At 43.0% G+C, this 20,078-nt stretch overlaps 3 protein-coding genes and 1 non-coding gene across 4 annotated transcripts; all 4 read left to right on the top strand.

The window, feature by feature from the left end:
* On the top strand, positions 1-3,419 carry LOC114911659 (extracellular calcium-sensing receptor-like). Its single transcript, XM_029255724.1, has 5 exons — positions 1-282; positions 761-1,582; positions 1,697-1,921; positions 2,311-2,443; positions 2,527-3,419. Exons 1-5 carry the CDS (start codon positions 28-30, stop codon positions 3,417-3,419), a joined length of 2,328 nt encoding a protein of 775 aa, XP_029111557.1. The 5' UTR covers positions 1-27.
* A 1,342-nt stretch (positions 3,420-4,761) lies between these two features.
* On the top strand, positions 4,762-11,057 carry LOC108932994 (extracellular calcium-sensing receptor-like). The gene is made up of 7 exons (XM_018749766.2): positions 4,762-4,779; positions 5,203-5,393; positions 5,573-5,861; positions 6,529-7,350; positions 7,503-7,727; positions 9,946-10,069; positions 10,153-11,057. The coding sequence occupies exons 1-7, from the start codon at positions 4,762-4,764 to the stop codon at positions 11,055-11,057; spliced, it is 2,574 nt and encodes an 857-aa protein (XP_018605282.2).
* Positions 11,058-14,150: 3,093 nt separating this feature from the next.
* Positions 14,151-14,342, top strand: LOC114911723 (U2 spliceosomal RNA). Its single transcript, XR_003797983.1, has one exon. It is a non-coding gene; the product is annotated as a U2 spliceosomal RNA (small nuclear RNA).
* On the top strand, positions 14,267-18,737 carry LOC108932993 (extracellular calcium-sensing receptor-like). Its single transcript, XM_018749765.2, has 7 exons — positions 14,267-14,308; positions 14,691-14,881; positions 15,090-15,378; positions 16,119-16,940; positions 17,099-17,323; positions 17,584-17,707; positions 17,833-18,737. Exons 1-7 carry the CDS (start codon positions 14,267-14,269, stop codon positions 18,735-18,737), a joined length of 2,598 nt encoding a protein of 865 aa, XP_018605281.2.
* Positions 18,738-20,078: the final 1,341 nt, after the last annotated feature.

The raw sequence follows: 20,078 nt of genomic DNA on the forward strand, positions 1-20,078 counted from the left end.
CCCAGGGCTTTTCGCTGGGCACAGACCATGAGATTTGCAGTAGAGGAGATTAATCAGAACCGGAACCTGTTGCCCAACTTCACTTTAGGTTACGAGATCTATGACTCCTGCGCAACTCATGTGGGAGGGCAGAGAGCAATTCTAGCAGCGCTGAATGGACCAGAAGAAGCTCAGAGTGCCATGTGCTCAGGTACAGCACCTCTTCTGGTTGTAATTGGAGATTCTGGGTCATCTCAGTCCATTGTTGTCTCGGGCACTCTGCAGCCCTTCAGAATCCCAATGGTAAGTGAGCTACACAATACCGTTCACTTTTCTACTGTGTGTCTGTCATCTCAACCATTAACAGCTGGGTATTTTTTCAAGCAAGGATTTTAATAATGGAGCAATCACTGTATTTGGGTTTATCTTTCTGTCACTTTGTTCAGTTCAGCTTATTGCATCAGTGTTACAAATAGCATTCTAATGCAGTTCAACATAAAGCACATTAATGTTAGAGTGAGTGGATAATTAAATTACATGATGCATACTACAAAACAATAGAAATAATGTTTTGCAGATTGCAAACGTCTGTAACACTGCATTAATGTTCCAAGTTAAATCTTCCTTTAAAATCATATTTATATTACTTATAGCTTGATCACAGCCAAATTCATAAATAAACGGAATTATTCTTAATTCCAGTTGAAAATATTGTCTAATTGTTACTGTACTGTAGAGCAACCAGCAGGTACGCATGTACATCATTTTTACTCATTTTCAGATCAGCTATTTTTCGACATGCTCCTGCCTCAGTGACAGGAAGAAATACCCAACGTTTTTCAGAGTTATTCCCAGTGATGATTACCAAGTGAAAGCAATTACACGGCTCTTGCTGCAATTTGGTTGGAAATGGGTTGGCATGATCGCTGAAGATGATGACTATGGCCGATATGCATTACAAGGACTGTTGAGAGAGTTCAGAAACATTGGGGTTTGTTTGGCCTACTATGAAATGATACCCAAAGTATACAATCAGAGAAGAATCCATGAAATTCTCAGAGTGATGAAGCAATCCACAGCAAAGGTTGTCATCGCCTTTGCAGGTGAGGGGGAGTTGTACCCTTTACTAAAGGAATACATGGATCAGAACATCACCGGTATTCAGTGGATTGCCAGTGAAGCCTGGGTTACAGCCTCCATATTCACAGGCAGTCACTTCTACCCATTTCTGGGTGGCACCATTGGCTTTTCTGTACGCCAAGGAAAGATCCCTGGTCTGAAAGACTACCTCCTGACTGTAAACCCACTTAGACATCCCAAAAACGCCTTGGTGCAGGAGTTGTGGGGGGTTTTGTACGGCTGCTTTCTCCAGACACCCAACGGCACAAGCCAAAACTTCCCACAGCTGCCTGCCTGCACAGGTCAGGAGCCCCTCTTGGACACAGTGTATGTAGACACCTCCAATTTACGGCTGTCTTACTGTGTGTATAAAGCTGTGTATGCCATTGCATACTCCCTCCACAATTTGATCAGCTGTGAGCCTGGCAAGGGGCCTTTTCAAAACTCTTCATGTGCTGACCCAGCTAACCTTTATCCATGGCAGGTGGGTCTACTGTATGTATTATCAGTGAAAATGCCATTTATTCTGAGCACTGCAAACTTCTGCCAGTATGTGCTTCTGTTGATATAATTATAACAGGCATTCCTTTTTTCAAAGATGCAGCAGTATCTCCAGGAAGTGTCCTTCATAATTTCCGGAGAAGAGGTGAACTTTGATGAAAAAGGGGACTCGGTTCCATCATACGATTTAATCAATTGGCAGAGGGATACGTCAGGAAAAATTCAGTTTATAAATGTGGGAATGTTTGATGGAGCAAAGGATGCTGGGAAGGAGCTCTTCATCAAGGAGGACGCAATTGTGTGGACAGGCAATAAGAGTCAGGCAAGATGCAGCCAGTGTGTATTTTAGTATTTGCAATAAACGCCACAAAATTCATACCAAGGAACCATGTACACAACTTATACTGCTTGAATGTTCATCTTTATCTATAACTCATTAAAGAAGATTGACTGACTAAAGTTACACTCGTAAAATTATTCAGAATGTCTCTGTCACTGCCATTTCAACTTTTAGTCCTGTAGGAGCAAGCAAGTAGATAAAATGAACAAAAATGTACAAGTTTTATCTGCTAATATATCTTATCTCTTCTCTGGCACAGCACTAGATTGTCAATCAGACTGCATGTCATGGGTTTTAACAGCAACATCCAGCTGCGTTCCCTCACTGCTCTGTGTCTGCAGTGACACCTGGTTGTGCTCCCTCCTGAGCAGGTGCTGGTGTCTGTGTGCAGTGACAGCTGTACTCCAGGATCCAGGAAGGCTGTTCGTCGTGGGGAGCCTCTCTGCTGCTTTGACTGTGTACCATGTGACGATGGCAAGATTAGTAATCAGACAGGTGTGTTTCGTTACACTTTGTCACCATCACCTTTGTGTCACTATCAGATTCAGTGGTTCACTATATGACTTCTTCATTTTCAGATTCAGTAGATTGCACACCATGTCCTGAGGATTACTGGTCCAACACAGCCAGAACAGAATGCATACCCAAAGCAGTCGAGTTCCTCACCCACGATGCAATGGGGCTGACCCTCACAGTCATTTCTGTAGTGGGGGCTTGCCTCACCGCCGCCATCCTGCTGGTGTTCATCCGCCACAGGAACACTCCAATCGTTCGGGTCAACAACTCCGAGCTGAGCTTCTTCATCCTCCTCTCTCTCATTCTCTGCTTCCTGTGTGCACTTCTGTTCATCGGAGAGCCTACAGTGTGGTCCTGCATGCTGCGCCACACTGCCTTCAGCATCACCTTCTCCCTTTGCATCTCCTGCATCCTGGGCAAGACTCTAGTGGTGCTCGCAGCTTTTACAGCCACCAGGCCTGGCAACAACATCATGAAGTGGCTCGGACCCAAACAGCAGAGGGTCATCATCTTCGCTTGCACTTTAGTGCAGGTCCTCATCTGTTCCGTGTGGCTCATTGCTGCGCCTCCCTTCCCCTTCAAGAACACTCAGTACAGCAGATCCAAGATCATCCTGGAGTGCAGCGTGGGTTCCGACTGGGCTTTCTGGTCGGTCCTGGGCTACATTGGGCTTCTGGCCTGTCTCTGCTTTGTGTTGGCCTTCTTGGCTCGAAAGCTGCCGGGCAATTTTAATGAGGCAAAGTACATCACATTCAGCATTCTGATCTTCTGCGCTGTGTGGCTCGCCTTTATTCCTGCCTATGTGAGCTCACCTGGAAAATTCACAGTGGCTGTGGAGATCTTTGCTATTCTCGCATCTAGTTTTGGGTTGTTGTTATGTTTGTTTGCCCCTAAATGCTACATAATTTTATTGAAACCGCAAAAAAACACTAAGCAACATATAATGGGAAAGGTAGTAAAATAAAAAAGATCATTTATTCTTTTGTATTCACTTGAATTCAATGAAAATATAATTATCAAGTGTGGTATAAACTTATCCTTATTAATTTTGCACCTGTAAATTTATAAAATTTCAGAAAGATACATATTGCTACTAAATCAAAATTACAAGAATTCTAGAAACTGGATTTTTTGTATACTAGGATAACTTTTGTTACCATCTGGAAATGAGTTCTTAAAAATTTAAGTAAATTCTTCAAAGTGACTTGCAAGATTAAGACAGTTGCATTCATTGATATAGCTGGGTCATTTTTTTTTTCAGTCAGTTCAGGTTAAGTTACCCGCTCAACAGTACTAAAGCAGAAAGTGATATTTCAGCTTGGGACCTCCAAGACCAGAGGCACTCCTGCTGACACTGTGCTGCACTCCTGTGGAAAGTGTTTGCCTATACTCTTTTATATTACATTTACATTTATTGATTTAACAGATGCTTTTCTCCAAAGCGACCTCCAGTGACCTCCATGTAGTATTATTAGCCCACACACCTTATTCACCAAGGTGACTTACACTGCTAGATACACTACTTACAACGGGTCACTCATCCATACATCAGTGGAACACACACTCTCTGTGTCATTCACACACTATGTGGGAGCCTGAATAGCATGTCTTTGGACTGTGGGAGGAAACCAGAGCACCCGGAGGAAACCCACAAGGACTCGGGGAGAACATGTAAATTCCACACAGAGTGAGTGGGGATCGAACCCACGTCCTCTCACACCACCCAGGCGCTGTGAGACACTGACATATTTACTGACATAACTCTATTCCTTGTAATAATAAACAAATTTTATCGAATGTTTCTTGAAAAAATAAAATTGTAATTGTTTTTAATCGTGGACAAACAACTGATATGACAGGAGCATAAGCTATTATATTATGGCAAACACACACACACACACACACACACACACACACACACCTTCCAAACCGCTTGTCCCATATGGGGTTGTGGGGAACCGGAGCCTAACCCAGCAACTCAGGGTGTAAGGCTGTAGGGGGAGGGGACACACCCAGGACAGGACGACAGTCTGTCGCAAGGCACCCCAAGTGGAACTTGAACCCCAAACCTACCAGAGAGCAGGACCTGGTCCAACCCACTGCGCCGCCCCCCCCCCCCCCCCCCCCCCCCCATTATGGCAAACCATTAAATCACAAATAGCAAAAAGCCATTTCTGGACAAGTGATAAGTTCTTTAGGGAACAGAAAACAGAGCAATACGTAACCACCACAGAGCTGGACTTGAACTTAGGGCCTCTAGGCAGCTCAGGAGCAATAGGGAAGCAACCTTTATGTGGTGTACCAACATGTACCTTGATGACGCAGTACACACTGCAAACTGAATATCAGATGTGACCTTTTATGTTCAAAAACCAAAAAACTGCAACAAAACTAGTGCATAACATATTGAAAAAAAAAACATTCACAGAGTTCAGTTTTTCTGTGTAGTTAGTCCAAATTCAGGGACACAGTCATTGAGCTAAGACCCGTCACTTAGTTTTACATATAGGCAGCAAACTTTATAAAAGGCCAGTTATAATGCAAAGAATAGCTGCGGTTAGGGAGGAGAACCTAGGTGATGTCATAAGCTCTCGTGATGATGTTCATCCCATTGAGACAAGGGGTATAGTGGGATTAATGACAAGAAGGAGGGAAATAAAAAGGTGCCCCTTACTCTGCCTCCTCTGAAGGGGGACCCACCCTGTTTGAGGATGACTCCAGTTCTTTTCTGGACCCTGTTCCACCAGGTGTTTGTCTTCAGATGTGCCAGTACAACCCTGACCTCAAACTACAGCTGCTCCCTACAGGGTCGCGTTGACATGCCAGGATTTCTAGCTGATGGAGACTTCACCATCGGGGGGATTTTTCCTCTGCACTACAGGGTGGAACTGCCTGTGGAAAATTACACTGATAGGCCAGCTGCCGTACAATGTCTGGGGTGAACAGAGCCTACATACTTTTATTTTCATGCTCTCCTGTTTTAATCTGCATTAAATGACAATGTATAGAACACATCTTGATAGCAGCTCAGTCATAAATGTTCCTGTAGAATTGCTGGTTTCCTCTTCTCTCCGTCTCAAGTCTATGTAGTATTACATTGTTTTTTTATTTTTTCAGATTTGACCCCAGGTCTTTCCGATGGGCCCAAGCATTGCGATTTGCAATACAAGAGATAAACAAAAGCAAAAAACTGCTATCTAACATTACTCTGGGCTACAAGATTTACGACTCTTGTGCGACGCCACTGACAGCTCAGCGGGCAGTCTTGGCAGTGCTGAATGGACCAGATCTATCTCAGAGTAACATGTGTTCCGGTGCAGCTCCAGTTCTGGCTGTGGTTGGAGAATCTGGATCCTCGCAGTCCATTGTTGTCTCTAGGACTTTGCAGCCCTTTTCAATTCCAATGGTAAGTTCACTTATAAGGTTATTTATACATTCTGCAGTTAAACTCAAAGACATATTTGCCAAGAAAAGAAGCCTCAATTTTGACTGCTAAAACAATGAGTGTCGATTAAAATAAACAGATAATGACCATATTTTTCAAAATTCATTTTTCAAAATCTGCAATTGATCATACAGTTTCAGATTAAATACTACTGATTGTGTCCCCTCCGGCCTTACGCCCTGTGTTGCCGGGTAGGCTCCGGTTCCCCGCGACCCCATCTGGGACAAGCGGTTCAGAAAATGTGTGTGTGTGTGTGTGTGTGTGTGATTAGATTGCAAAAATGTATACAACCTTTATTCAAACATGTACTGTAAAAGTTTTTGAATGCATAATGGAAATTAACAATATTTGTTGAGCAGATTTTTTTAAGAATCACCATGTTTAAATAACTGAAGCTTATCAAGCATTATAAAAGTACGAAATTCTTTTAAATAAAAGGAATTAATAAAAACAAGCATAAAAAAAGCTACCACAAAAACTGGAAAAAATATTTGACCATATGAATTAAAAATTGATTTAAAAAAAAACAATTAAACTTCAATTTAATTATCAGTTTAAAGAACAATTTGCTATGCATGCGTTCAGTTTGCATGAATTCATTGTTATATATCATGTATTTATATTTCAGATCAGTTATTTTTCAACATGTTCATGCATGAGAAATAGAAGAGAATTTCCAACATTTTTCAGAGTGGTTCCCAACGATGACTATCAGGTGAAAGCCATCACTCAACTTCTGAAATATTTTGACTGGATGTGGGTTGGTGTGGTAACTGAAGACCACGATTATGGGCGGTCTGCCATTCAGGGTCTCAAGTCAGCTTTAAAAAACACCAATGTATGTATAGCCTACCATGAAATGATACCCAAAGTCTATAATGAAGAGAAAGTACTTAAAATCCTAGAAGTCATAAAGCACTCAACTGCGAGAGTGCTTATCATCTTTTCTGGTGAGGGGGAGCTTTACCCCTTCCTGAAGGAGTACATGAATTACAACATCACTGGAATTCAGCTAATAGCTAGTGAAGCCTGGGTTACGGCCTCTGTCTTGGCAACCAGTTACCCATTCCTCGTTGGAACCATTGGCTTTGCCATCCGTCAAGGAAAAGTTCCTGGTCTCAAAGACTACCTGCTCACTGTGAACCCATTAACGCACCCCAGTCACCCTCTGGTCCAGGAGTTGTGGGAAGCTTTGTATGGTTGCTCTGTAAATCCCCCCAACACCACAAGCCAAACCTCGATCCAATTGCCCACCTGCACAGGAGAGGAGCCTATCCGGGAGCAGCATTCTAGCTACCTGAACACCTCCAGTCTTCGTGTGACCTACAATGTGTATAAAGCTGTGTATGCCATGGCTCACTCCCTGCACAACCTCTTAAAGTGTGAGCCGGGGAAGGGGCCTTTCCAAAACTCCTCATGTGCTGACACCACAAACATTTCCCCATGGCAGGTGAACTTTCACATTTTTTTTCATAAATTAAGTAAATTATGTGGGCAGTTAGTTTTACGTAATAAAATTCATCATTTCCACACATATTTTACTTAAGTTATAAGGGTAATGTTAAGGTTGTAAAAAAAACTCTTTTTTTTATTATTTACAAGCTTCAACATTACCTTCAAGAAGTAGCCTTTACCATTTCTGGAGAAAGGGTAAACTTCGATGAGAAAGGAGATGCAATTCCATCATATGATCTGATCAACTGGCAGCAAGGTGTAGCTGGGAATACTGAGTTTGTCAAAGTGGGGATGTTTGATGGCTCTGAGGATGCTGTAAAGGAACTCTTCATCCAGGAAGAGGAGATCGTGTGGACAGGCCACCAGAGTGAGGCAAGCTGCACACACTGTGTATTTCAATACATGCGATACCATCTGTTCAAGTTCTGTAGGGTGAAGTGGAGGTAAGTGTATCAAGATTAGCAACACAACCTGATCAGTCAGCAACATTTAAATCATCATTTACCAGTTAAGATGACCACAAGACACAATTATGAAAATTTTGCACTACTTTATCTATTCACATGTATTCTTTATTTAAATTGTATAGTATTGTGGTGCACAACACCATAGGTTTGCGAAGAAGGACACAGAGACAGCATTCATTATAAATGATTAGAATGATTATTAGAACGCTGGCACCAGGGAAATAATGCCCCACACCGGTGTCCCAATGTCCGGCACTGTTCTCATGCCTCCGGTCAGGAGTGCAGGTCCCGGACGCTCAGCACTGGTGGTCAGGGCAAGAACATTCACAGCAGCCTGCCATGGCAACACACTCAGGGGTCAAAGCAGCCATCCTCATCCCCTGTCCGCTCGGCCTCGAAATCATTATGGCTCCTTCACTCGCACATGGCACTTCCCAGATATGGCGACGCCCACGTGGTTTTTGCCGACCGCTTTGCGCTCCCCACGGCTGACCGGCTCCTGTGGGACCTTTGAGCCAGCTCTCCACAGCCGCTCCGTGTTGTCCCAGCACTTTTGTCAGGGGAGGACATCCATCTTGCGCCCCCAGGCGTCTCTTTGCCACACCTCTTGCTGCTCGGCCATCTTCCGGCAGAGGACCCGGCAAAGCCGCCCTGCTTGCCGCTCTCGCCTCTGCCAATTTGCCACACGCCGAGCCCGCCGTGACACTCATGAAACTGGCTGCTTCTCCTGGCACAGCCCACTGCGCCGTTCTTTTTTCGCAAAGCTCGCCGGGGCTTCACGCAGGCTGGGCGCTTTCTTCCCGAAAGCAGCGGAATCTTGCTCCGTGGGCGAATTCACGTGGTGGGTTCACTCACCTCCATTACGGAGCTGTGCCTGTCCACAGACGAGGTGCACTGCTCCTCGTTGTCGAGCACGTCGTCCGACCCGCCCAGGAAAGCGGTGCTCACCATGGGGTGACTTTCCTCAGCCTCCGCACTTGGCGGCGGTTCGCTGCCTCTTCCTGCCACTCCAACCTTGGACGCAAGGAGACCTCCTTGCCCATCTTCAGCGGCACCTCATAGCGCTTCTCTGCCGTCTTCATCATAGCGTGCACTTCCTCAGGGTCCCCCTGGACACCCGTGCTCTGCCACAGCTCTTCCACCTGGACTTCCACCGTCGCAGGTGCTTCTTCCGCCAGACGCCGTTCATCCATCCTGCTGGCTTTCATTGTCGCACCAATTTCCCCTTTGGTGTTCAGCTGTTTACGAATCCAGCCTCTCATCATCCTGCCCCATCCCACTTCTAACACCATTGGAGTGCACAACACCCTGGGTTTGGATGGGGTGAAAGAGGATACAGAGGCAGCATTCATTACGAACGATTTATTAGAAAACAAGCACCATGGAAATAATGCTCTCGGTCTGAGAACCCCCGTTTCCTCCAGGACCTGAATCTACAGCCAGCCTTGCCAGCCTATTAAGCACCCTCAGGCGCTCTCTCACACATTGGCAGACACAGTCACCCCATCACTTTCCCCCTAAGTGCCCCCAGTGGTTGCATACCCACATTTAACATTATTCCCCACAATGCAACCATTTACATTAGATGGGTTTCCCCCCAAAACAGTAACGCGGGTCGTTACAGTATAATGATATTCTGTAAGAAAACATCTTCTCACACCAACATTCTTTGCATGTCCAGGAGGGATTTGTAGGGCATTTAGGAGACTTTAACAGCTTTTTCACTTACTCTGCTTCTTTCTTTTCTTCCTACATTTAAAAAAAGTAAATCTTTCTTATTATTTTGATAGTTCCATAACTGCGCTTTTTGTATTTTTATACAGCCAGAGGTAGCATGTTGAGAATGGACAAATACAAAAAACAGACTTGACTTCAATATATCACTGGACAGTTCAGTCAAGTCTCATTTATCTTTAAAAATGCATTCAGAAAAAAATTTCATTTCAACTGTTCTTTCTCAACAGAAAAACAAATTTCAGGTACTGTACAATAATATGATTTCTTTCAATGCTGATTCAAGTAACATTCACTCTCTATGTTCTCATTTTGACAGCTGCAGGTAGGGAGTGACTCATATTGTTGCATTTCATCCATGACCCCTGGCTGTATTTTGCATTCTGCAGGTGCTGGTGTCTGTGTGCAGTGACAGCTGTACTCCAGGATCCAGGAAGGCTTTCCTTCGTGGGGAGCCTCTCTGCTGCTTTGACTGTGTACCATGTGACAGCGGCAAGATTAGTAATGAGACAGGTGTGTTTCATTACACTTTGTCACCATCACCTTTGTGTCACTATCAGATTCAGTGGTTCACTATATGACTTCTTCATTTTCAGATTCAGTAGATTGCACACCATGTCCTGAGGATTACTGGTCCAACACAGCCAGAACAGAATGCATACCCAAAGCAGTCGAGTTCCTCACCCACGATGCAATGGGGCTGACCCTCACAGTCATTTCTGTAGTGGGGGCTTGCCTCACCGCCGCCATCCTGCTGGTGTTCATCCGCCACAGGAACACTCCAATCGTTCGGGTCAACAACTCCGAGCTGAGCTTCTTCATCCTCCTCTCTCTCATTCTCTGCTTCCTGTGTGCACTTCTGTTCATCGGAGAGCCTACAGTGTGGTCCTGCATGCTGCGCCACACTGCCTTCAGCATCACCTTCTCCCTTTGCATCTCCTGCATCCTGGGCAAGACTCTAGTGGTGCTCGCAGCTTTTACAGCCACCAGGCCTGGCAACAACATCATGAAGTGGCTCGGACCCAAACAGCAGAGGGTCATCATCTTCGCTTGCACTTTAGTGCAGGTCCTCATCTGTTCCGTGTGGCTCATTGCTGCGCCTCCCTTCCCCTTCAAGAACACTCAGTACAGCAGATCCAAGATCATCCTGGAGTGCAGCGTGGGTTCCGACTGGGCTTTCTGGTCGGTCCTGGGCTACATTGGGCTTCTGGCCTGTCTCTGCTTTGTGTTGGCCTTCTTGGCTCGAAAGCTGCCGGGCAATTTTAATGAGGCAAAGTACATCACATTCAGCATGCTGATCTTCTGCGCTGTGTGGCTCGCCTTTATTCCTGCCTACGTGAGCTCACCTGGAAAATTCACAGTGGCTGTGGAGATCTTTGCTATTCTGGTATCTGGTTTTGGACTTCTACTGTGCTTGTTTGCTCAAAAATGCTACATTATTTTACTGGCACCACAGAAAAACACCAAACAACACTTAATGGGAAAGGTAATTCAGAAATAATTAATAAAAAATAAAAGTCCATATCGTAGCTCCATGCATGTATGTATTTTATGTCATAAAATACTATAATACTCAGATCTCTTATGGAAAGCATTGTTATGCCAGGCACTGGAAAAACAATGTTAGAAACAATATCTGAATTATCTCCTGATTTAATATTAAACAGTTGAATTATACCCCAGCTGTGTATATAACAAATTCATCTTTGTAGTCTTAACATATGAACAAGAAACACCAATTACAGGAAACACTTCCAGCAATCTGGCATAAAATTATACATAAATTGATAAAAGATATCACAACCTGAAATGTTTATCTTCTTTTCCAGGCCTGCAAAGGAGTTTGAAACACCATGTGATAAAGTACCCTAACAGGGACAGCTGATAGTGTAGTGGTTACAGTTGTTGCTTTTGGACCTAGAAGTTGCAGGTTCAAGTCTCATATCTGGCTGTAGCATCCTTGAGCAAGGTACTAACCATAAATTGTTCTAGTGAAATTACCCAGCTGTATAAATAGGTAAATAATTGTAGGTAGCTCAACACTGTAAGTTGCTTTGGAGAGAAGCACCTGCTACTGTAAATTAATAAATGTAATATACAGTCCAATAACATTAAACATTAATGTTCACTACTAAAATCATAGTGTCACACTATAAATACCAAAGCCTTTAGTTTGACATAAGTACTGTATATATGACCGTCAACTCCCTAGAATACATGACATGTAAGGAATTATAGATTAATATAGATATGTCAAAATTCTTAGATGAATATTCTAATATGCACCCTGCAAAGAATTAGTGCCGCATCTAGGATGTACACTACTTCAAGCCCTATACCCCAGGGAAAAGCTATAGACCACCATGATCCTGCAGTGGATGCGCAGGTGATGATAATACACAGATGGACTGAATTTTATCAAGCTTATTTTTATGTACTTAATGGCCCCATTATGGTTATGAATTATATATAAATAAGGCATGGTAAACAACAGAAAGTTTACTCCCATATGCTGTCATAGTGGAAATACACACACACACACTTTTGGAACCGCCTGTCCCATACGGGGTCGCAGGGAACTGGAGCCTACCTGGTAACACAGGGCATAAGGGCAGAAGGGGAGGGGACACACCCAGGACGGGACACCAGTCCACCACAAGGCACCCCAAGCAGGACTCGAACCCCAGATCCACCAAAGAGCAGGACCTGGTCTAACCCACTGCACCACCGCGACCCCATAGTGGAAATAAGTTCAGTTTAAAAATACAAACTGCATTTTACTAAAACTTCTAATTTTAAGTTCATTTGTTTTTCACAATTGAGCCCTGTTCCTTTCTTTTTGTTGGTTGGTTGGTTTGAAGGGTCTTCTGGATGAAAAAACCCAGAAGCAAAGATTGATTAAAAACAGATATGGTGAAACAGTACCCCTTTAAATGTACATATTCATACAGCTCCATCACTTTTCATTGAATTGCCACAGAGGTTTCCTGAGTTCTCTACCTTTTTATGTCCTACACACATTATTTCAGTCAGCAAACAAGCACAGAATGTACCTAATGTACCTGGAAGTGAGGCGCACATAATGTCCCTCACAGACACCTGTAGGCCGAAGCGTGTGGACTTCAAAAGTCCCGCGCTTGCACGGTCCGCCAGTCAGTTGTGCGCCTGGCCGAAGGCGGGAAAGTGATCAAACCCACTGGGAAAATGACAAAATTGTACGTTAAAAGCTTTTACGCATATTTCACTGTCTCACCATTGCTCTTCACATCTCTGGCCAATGTTTTACTCACGCTTTACGTTTCAAATAAAAACTTTATCGCTTATGTTAAAACGGTCACATGTCATCCAATTTTAAGAATCCTAAAACAAGTAGAAATTTACAATTAGCTGTTGTAGATACTGCAGGGCTCTAAGAGGCAAAAGGCAGGACGCATGGACAGCACTCACCAGAAACGTTACTGGAACAACAGCATACAGCAGGATGGTCAGGAGCGAACACAAGGAAATAATGTTCTTGATCCGTAGACACCTTCTTCACCTCACACTAAATCAGCTTTCCCAGCATGCTTTGCTGTGTAAGAGACACTAACCCCTTTATAATTCCCGTGAAACCCCACAGCAGTTGAACAGCTGTTTCATATTCTACCCACAATTCTCAACTATTCACAATAAACATCTTTTCCCGCGCAAACATGACATCCCACAATAATGCGGCTCGTTACAATATATGATTTAATGAGTGTACACTAATGAGTTTTTTATTTATTTATTTATTTTTAATTGCATATATAAAAATTATAAAATGAAATAAAAAGGTGCTGGCTCTGTCTAATGTACATAAAATACACATTAAAATGATTTTTGAAAAATTTACGTGTATTTTGTTAAACAAACCCAATGATGACTTCTTAGGTTAAAAAACTTTAATAAACATATTTTAGCTAACATTTTAAACTGCAAAACACTTGACAAACAGTGCAGCTTGAAGGAACATCGCCCGTAAATCGCATCTGTAACAGTCTGACGACCACAGACACTATAAAAATATACCAGCACAGGGCCATTTAATAGTGTAGTGGTTAGCACTACTTGCCGTTGGATCAAAAGGTTATCAATTCAAACTTCATTACTTCTGCTGTACCTGTGAATAAGGTACTTGCCTTCAGTTTCCACAGAAACTCCAAACTTGGGTACATTCCTGTGTAAAGCCTCTGAGTTGGTTTCCTCTCCCACTCATCAACCCATAGTTTCGTTGAGTGCATTATAGGCATGAGCACAACTAAAGCTTTCTTTTGGCTCATTTTGAATGACGAGGGACCCTATAACAAAGAATATTAATATTAAAGGAGTAAAATTGCTAGATACAGGAGAAATCCCTAAATGGCATTTTGTTCACATTTATTTGATCAGAGGATGCTTTTTTCCAAAACAGTTTATCCATTTATATATTGGAGTAATTTTTAAGTTACTCAAAGTACCTTGACCAAGAACACCTTTGTACGACCAATAACACACCAACTCTTAACCACCGTTCTTACTTGACTGTGAAGTTACACTGGTAAATTAGACATTAAAAAATTATATACACGTTTTTGTTGCTTCTTGGCCTGTTGGCTAAAATCAAAAGGTAGTATCTGTTTTTATCAGTTTAATATCTGATACGTCCCCGTTCTGGGCATCGTGCATTAAACCAATTTTTGGAACGAAGAGATGGATGTGGAGCTTTCTCTGGCCGCTCCACTCATCGGCCTAGTATCTCAGTACCTCCGGGAACAGTGCCCCCCCCCCCTACAAACATGCACACATTTTTGTGGGGAAAAAGGCCTTACAGCAGCCACTATTTTTCAGGACTTCTGTCTTTGGGAACATCTGTTTAGATTAGCAAAAGTAGATTCTGCCCCTAAGAACACTGAGAAAAGCTTTATGTCCCACCCCTTAGTTTTTGGTCATTTCATTTTCTGTGATGTCATAAGCTCTGTTGATGGGTTTTATTCCCACAGAGACAAAGGGCACCTTGGGATGTTAGTACAAGAAGGAGGGAAATAAAAAGGTGCCCCTTACTCTGCCTCCTCTGAAAGGGGACCCACCCTGTTTGAGGATGATTCCAGTTCTTTTCTGGACCCTGTTCCACCAGGTGTTTGTCTTCAGATGTGCCAGTACAACCCTGACCTCAAACTACAGCTGCTCCCTACAGGGTCGCGTTGACATGCCAGGATTTCTAGCTGATGGAGACTTCACCATCGGGGGGATTTTTCCTCTGCACTACAGGGTGGAACTGCCTGTGGAAAATTACACTGATAGGCCAGCTGCCGCACAATGTCTGGGGTGAACAGAGCCTACATACTTTTTAAGCTAAATTATTTTCATACTTCTCTGTTTTCTATTCTCTATTTTCCCTGCTTGTAATGATTATGTTAAGAATAACCTCTTTTGCACATCTTGACAGCAGTTTAATCAAAAACTTTGCTGTTGCTGGTTTCCTTTTCTGTCCATCTCATGTCCATGTAATGTTCAACTGTTAATATCTCTTCAGATTTGACCCCAGGTCTTTCCGATGGGCCCAGGCACTGAGATTTGCAATACAGGAGATCAACCAAAGTAAAAACCTGCTACCTAACATTACTCTGGGCTACAAGATTTACGACTCTTGCTCAACTCCTCTGTTAGCTCAACAGGCAGTCTTGGCAGTGCTGAATGGACCAGAGCTATCTCAGCATGGAATGTGTTCTGATGCATCTCCAGTTTTGGCTGTGGTTGCAGAATCTGGGTCGTCCCAGTCCATTGTCGTCTCTAGGACTCTGCAGCCCTTCAGAATTCCAGTGGTAAGGTCCATCTGAGTGGCAAGCAAATCTCAGAATTTAAATGTTTGCTTGAAAAGAACTATCTAAAAAACTGGAGATACATTTATGACTCATTTTACTTTACAAATAATTCATCTTAGACTGCACAAAGGTAAGAAACCAGAACAGGCTGAAGAGCAGCCTGTAATATTAAATCCTGCACTATCCTCTCTGCATAAACCCTTAAAATTCGATTTTTTCCAACAGAATGCTAATGCAGCACATGGAGATTTACACTTATGGAAATAATGTACTGTAATGTTGCTGTTATTACACTAACACAGCTGATTCCAAATTTGACTGCATTCTGAGCGTGCCTCATCAGACAGCTGAATATCCTGTGTGAAAATTAAATTAATTTTTTTGAAACAGCCGCCAAAATCTATACTGAAGAGTCTATATCGGTGATTTCAAGCAAATGGCATTGCAGTTTTTTTAAATCTAAATTGAATGTTATATCATTGTGTTTATAAACTAGTACAGAAAATAAAGACAGCAGTTCAGACTGCCACTGTTTGAGGTTACTGTGCAATAGTTGCAGCAAGTTTTTTGTAACTAGTTTAAGAACCATCAGTTAAGGTCAGACATTTTCACAAGATTAGCTGCAAATATAAAATTCTGTGCTCCCAAACCATATACATAATTGTTCAGATTTTTCTATTTAAATGTTATTTTATATTGTTCATGTTCAGTGCTGAAAACACTATATTTCTATTTTACAGATCAGTTATTTTTCAACGTGTTCATGCCTCAGTAACAGAAGAGAATTTCCTACATTTTTCAGAGTTCTTCCCAATGATGATTATCAGGTGAAAGCCATCGCTCAGCTTCTGAAGCATTTTGGTTGGACATGGATTGGTGTGATAACTGAGGATCACGATTATGGCAAGTCTGCTGTTCAGGGTCTCAGAATAGCTATCAAAGATACCGGGGCATGTATAGCCTACCATGAAATGATACCCAAAGTCTACAATGAAGAAAAAGTAAGGAGAATCATAGACGTGATGAAACACTCCACTGCCAAAGTAGTTGTCATCTTCACTGTTGAGGGGGAGCTTTACCCCTTCCTGAAGGAGTACATGAATTATAACATCACTGGAATTCAGCTAATAGCTAGTGAAGCCTGGGTTACGGCCTCTGTCTTAGCAACCAGTTATCCATTCCTCGTTGGAACCATTGGCTTTGCCATCCGTCAAGGAAAAGTTCCTGGTCTCAAAGACTACCTCCTCACTGTAAACCCATTAATGTACCCCAGTCACCCTCTGGTCCAGGAGTTGTGGGAAGCTTTGTATGGTTGCTCTGTAAATCCCCCCAAAACCACAAGCCAAAACTCGATCCAGTTGCCCACCTGCACAGGAGAGGAGCCTATCCGGGAGCAGCATTCTAGCTACCTGAACACCTCCAGTCTTCGTGTGACCTACAATGTGTATAAAGCTGTGTATGCCATCGCTCACTCCCTGCACAACCTCTTCAAGTGTGAGCCGGGGAAGGGGCCTTTCCAAAACTCCTCATGTGCCAATAACACAAATATATACCCATGGCAGGTTAGAACTGTCAAAGTTTTTGGATCACAGATTCTTTTTATTTACGTATTACATAATTTAAGGATTACTGTAGCCTGGTGAAATGCTTTACCATTGGGTGCTATGAAATCAGTATTTTGACTCTTTCTGATATATTTAAATATTTTATCATTTTGAAGCTTCAGCAGTATCTTCAAGAGGTCTCTTTCACCATTTCTGGAGAAACGGTGAACTTTGATGAGAAAGGGGATGCAATTCCATCATATGATCTCATCAACTGGCAGCGAGGTGTAGCTGGGAATATTGAGTTTGTCAGAGTGGGAATGTTTGATGGCTCAAAGGATGCTGGGAAGGAACTCTTCATCCAGGACGAGGCAATCATGTGGACAGGCCACCAGAGAGAGGCAAGCTCCACATACTGTGTATTTCAGTACATGCGATGCCATCTGTTGAAGTTCTGTAGGGTGAAGTGGAGGTAAGTGCCCCTCCTTAGTCAATGAAATAACATCACAATTGACAGATGCTATTCATTTGGGATGTTCTACATGACTACATACTGATTCAGGCCTGTTGGCAGGCAGGTTTCTATAGCAACATCAAGCTGTGCTATGGTTGATATTATCTGTGACTGCAGTGACACCTGGTTGTGCTCCCTCCTGAGCAGGTGCTGGTGTCTGTGTGCAGTGACAGCTGTATTCCAGGATCCAGGAAGGCTTTCCGTCGTGGGGAGCCTTTCTGCTGCTTTGACTGTGTACCATGTGACAGCAACAAAATTAGTAATGAGACAGGTGGGGTTCATTATTCTGTTATCAGCTGTATTTTCGAGTTGCATGTCTCTTGTAAGAAAGCATTTGTTTGATTCTTGAATGTTTTGAATTTCTCGTAGTTCAATATATGACTTCTTCATTTTCAGATTCAGTAGATTGCACACCATGTCCTGAGGATTACTGGTCCAACACAGCCAGAACAGAATGCATACTCAAAGCAGTCGAGTTCCTCACCCACGATGCAATGGGGCTGACCCTCACAGTCATTTCTGTAGTGGGGGCTTGCCTCACCGCCGCCATCCTGCTGGTGTTCATCCGCCACAGGAACACTCCAATCGTTCGGGTCAATAACTCCGAGCTGAGCTTCTTCATCCTCCTCTCTCTCATTCTCTGCTTCCTGTGTGCACTTCTGTTCATCGGAGAGCCTACAGTGTGGTCCTGCATGCTGCGCCACACTGCCTTCAGCATCACCTTCTCCCTTTGCATCTCCTGCATCCTGGGCAAGACTCTAGTGGTGCTCGCAGCTTTTACAGCCACCAGGCCTGGCAACAACATCATGAAGTGGCTCGGACCCAAACAGCAGAGGGTCATCATCTTCGCTTGCACTTTAGTGCAGGTCCTCATCTGTTCCGTGTGGCTCATTGCTGCGCCTCCCTTCCCCTTCAAGAACACTCAGTACAGCAGATCCAAGATCATCCTGGAGTGCAGCGTGGGTTCCGACTGGGCTTTCTGGTCGGTCCTGGGCTACATTGGGCTTCTGGCCTGTCTCTGCTTTGTGTTGGCCTTCTTGGCTCGAAAGCTGCCGGGCAATTTTAATGAGGCAAAGTACATCACATTCAGCATGCTGATCTTCTGCGCTGTGTGGCTCGCCTTTATTCCTGCCTACGTGAGCTCACCTGGAAAATTCACAGTGGCTGTGGAGATCTTTGCTATTCTCGCATCTAGTTTTGGGATTTTATTATGTTTGTTTGCTCCTAAATGCTGTATAATTTTACTGAAACCAAAGAAAAACACCAAACAGCATCTCTTGGGAAAGGTAATTGCCAAGTAAAGCAGGTTGTTATAGATTACTTTACCAAACTTATAAATTATCCAGTTAAAAACTTTAATTCTGAAAAATGTAATGTTCAGACATTACAGTTTGTTCTAAAACTTTTTAACAAGAATGGCACCTGTTGTATTTCTCTCAGTGTACAAACTCTTTAGAATTCAGTTTTAATAATTCATCTGTCCATTCATTAATTTATTCATTTGCAGAACTCCCTTAGGCAACATGGAGTTATAGGCAGCAGGAAATCATCCCACTGTAAAGTGGGAGCCAACCATGAACAGAACCTAAAAAATATCCAAGCGAATTCATGCTCACACACATACATTTTCTGAACCGCTTATCCCAGGGAACCGGAGCCTACCCAGCAACACAGGGCATAAGGCCGGAGGGGGAGGGGACACACCCAGGACAGGACGCCAGTCCGTCACAAGGCACCCCAAGCGGAACTCGAACCCCAGACCCACCCTAGAGCAAGACCCAGTCCAACCCACTGTGCCACCACACCACTGTGAATTTATGCACTTCATGGCAATTTATCATGACTCATCCATAAAGTGGTACTTTTGTGGGCAATGGGTGGAGACCCATACATACAAGGGTTGGGGGTGCAACCTGTACACAGATGTTACCACTGTTGAGAATGGAGTCAGGTTCCCAACACTGTGGAGCAACAACACTGCCTCCTTTTCCCCAGCATAATCCACCGCAGTGTTCAAGTATAAGTGTGGAATCAGGCCTGTGCTTCATTAGTGTTAGCAGTCTCGAAGCTGCACAGTCAAAACAAGCAACATATTTGCATTGCTAAATAATTTCATTTATATTTAAATGACATCCATTGAAATTAAAATCATTATGGATTGGTCATTAAACTCATTAGAATGTTGATTATAAGGACCAGTTATAGGTTTGCTCAAAAATACTTTAAAAATGTATATGCTGATTAAAAGTTTTTATTTGGAATGTGTGCACTGGGACATGTGGAGTGAACTATTTTCTACAAATCATTTTTATTGGATACACACTACCAGATCATTATAACATGCATCCAATGTTATTTGAAAATGAAAGTTTGTTCTTAAAACAATGCAGACAGAGAAGAAAAACAGGACAGCTAACTGTCTTTGTTAAATATTCAAATACCAAAAAAAAGTGCTTTTGGGCAAAAATTCCTTTTTTAAGACCATCACTGTCAACATGTACAGTAATGAGCGCAGTCATGAAAAGCATTCACTTTACATCCTGTTTTTTCTGGAAAGGTGAAATGATTCTTTGCTAATTTAATATTTTTAATTTCTTTCCTGTGCTTTTTAATTCATCAGAAGATAAGAATATTTGAAATAA

The sequence above is a fragment of the Scleropages formosus genome, chromosome 10 (assembly GCF_900964775.1).
Source record: "Scleropages formosus chromosome 10, fSclFor1.1, whole genome shotgun sequence".
NCBI classification, from domain to species: Eukaryota; Metazoa; Chordata; class Actinopteri; order Osteoglossiformes; family Osteoglossidae; genus Scleropages; species Scleropages formosus.

Bases quoted from the DNA above. Each gene is read 5' to 3' on its own strand.
- LOC114911659 (XM_029255724.1), top strand. From the start codon at position 28: ATGAGATTTGCAGTAGAGGAGATTAATCAGAACCGGAACCTGTTGCCC. The intron at 1,583-1,696 runs GTGGGTCTACTG...CTTTTTTCAAAG, and splicing joins CTAACCTTTATCCATGGCAG to ATGCAGCAGTATCTCCAGGA. The intron at 1,922-2,310 runs GCAAGATGCAGC...CCTCCTGAGCAG, and splicing joins GGACAGGCAATAAGAGTCAG to GTGCTGGTGTCTGTGTGCAG.
- LOC108932994 (XM_018749766.2), top strand. The intron at 5,394-5,572 runs GTGAACAGAGCC...TTATTTTTTCAG, and splicing joins GCTGCCGTACAATGTCTGGG to ATTTGACCCCAGGTCTTTCC. The intron at 7,728-9,945 runs GCAAGCTGCACA...TGCATTCTGCAG, and splicing joins GGACAGGCCACCAGAGTGAG to GTGCTGGTGTCTGTGTGCAG.
- LOC108932993 (XM_018749765.2), top strand. From the start codon at position 14,267: ATGGATGTGGAGCTTTCTCTGGCCGCTCCACTCATCGGCCTA. The intron at 17,324-17,583 runs GCAAGCTCCACA...CCTCCTGAGCAG, and splicing joins GGACAGGCCACCAGAGAGAG to GTGCTGGTGTCTGTGTGCAG. The intron at 17,708-17,832 runs GTGGGGTTCATT...CTTCATTTTCAG, and splicing joins CAAAATTAGTAATGAGACAG to ATTCAGTAGATTGCACACCA.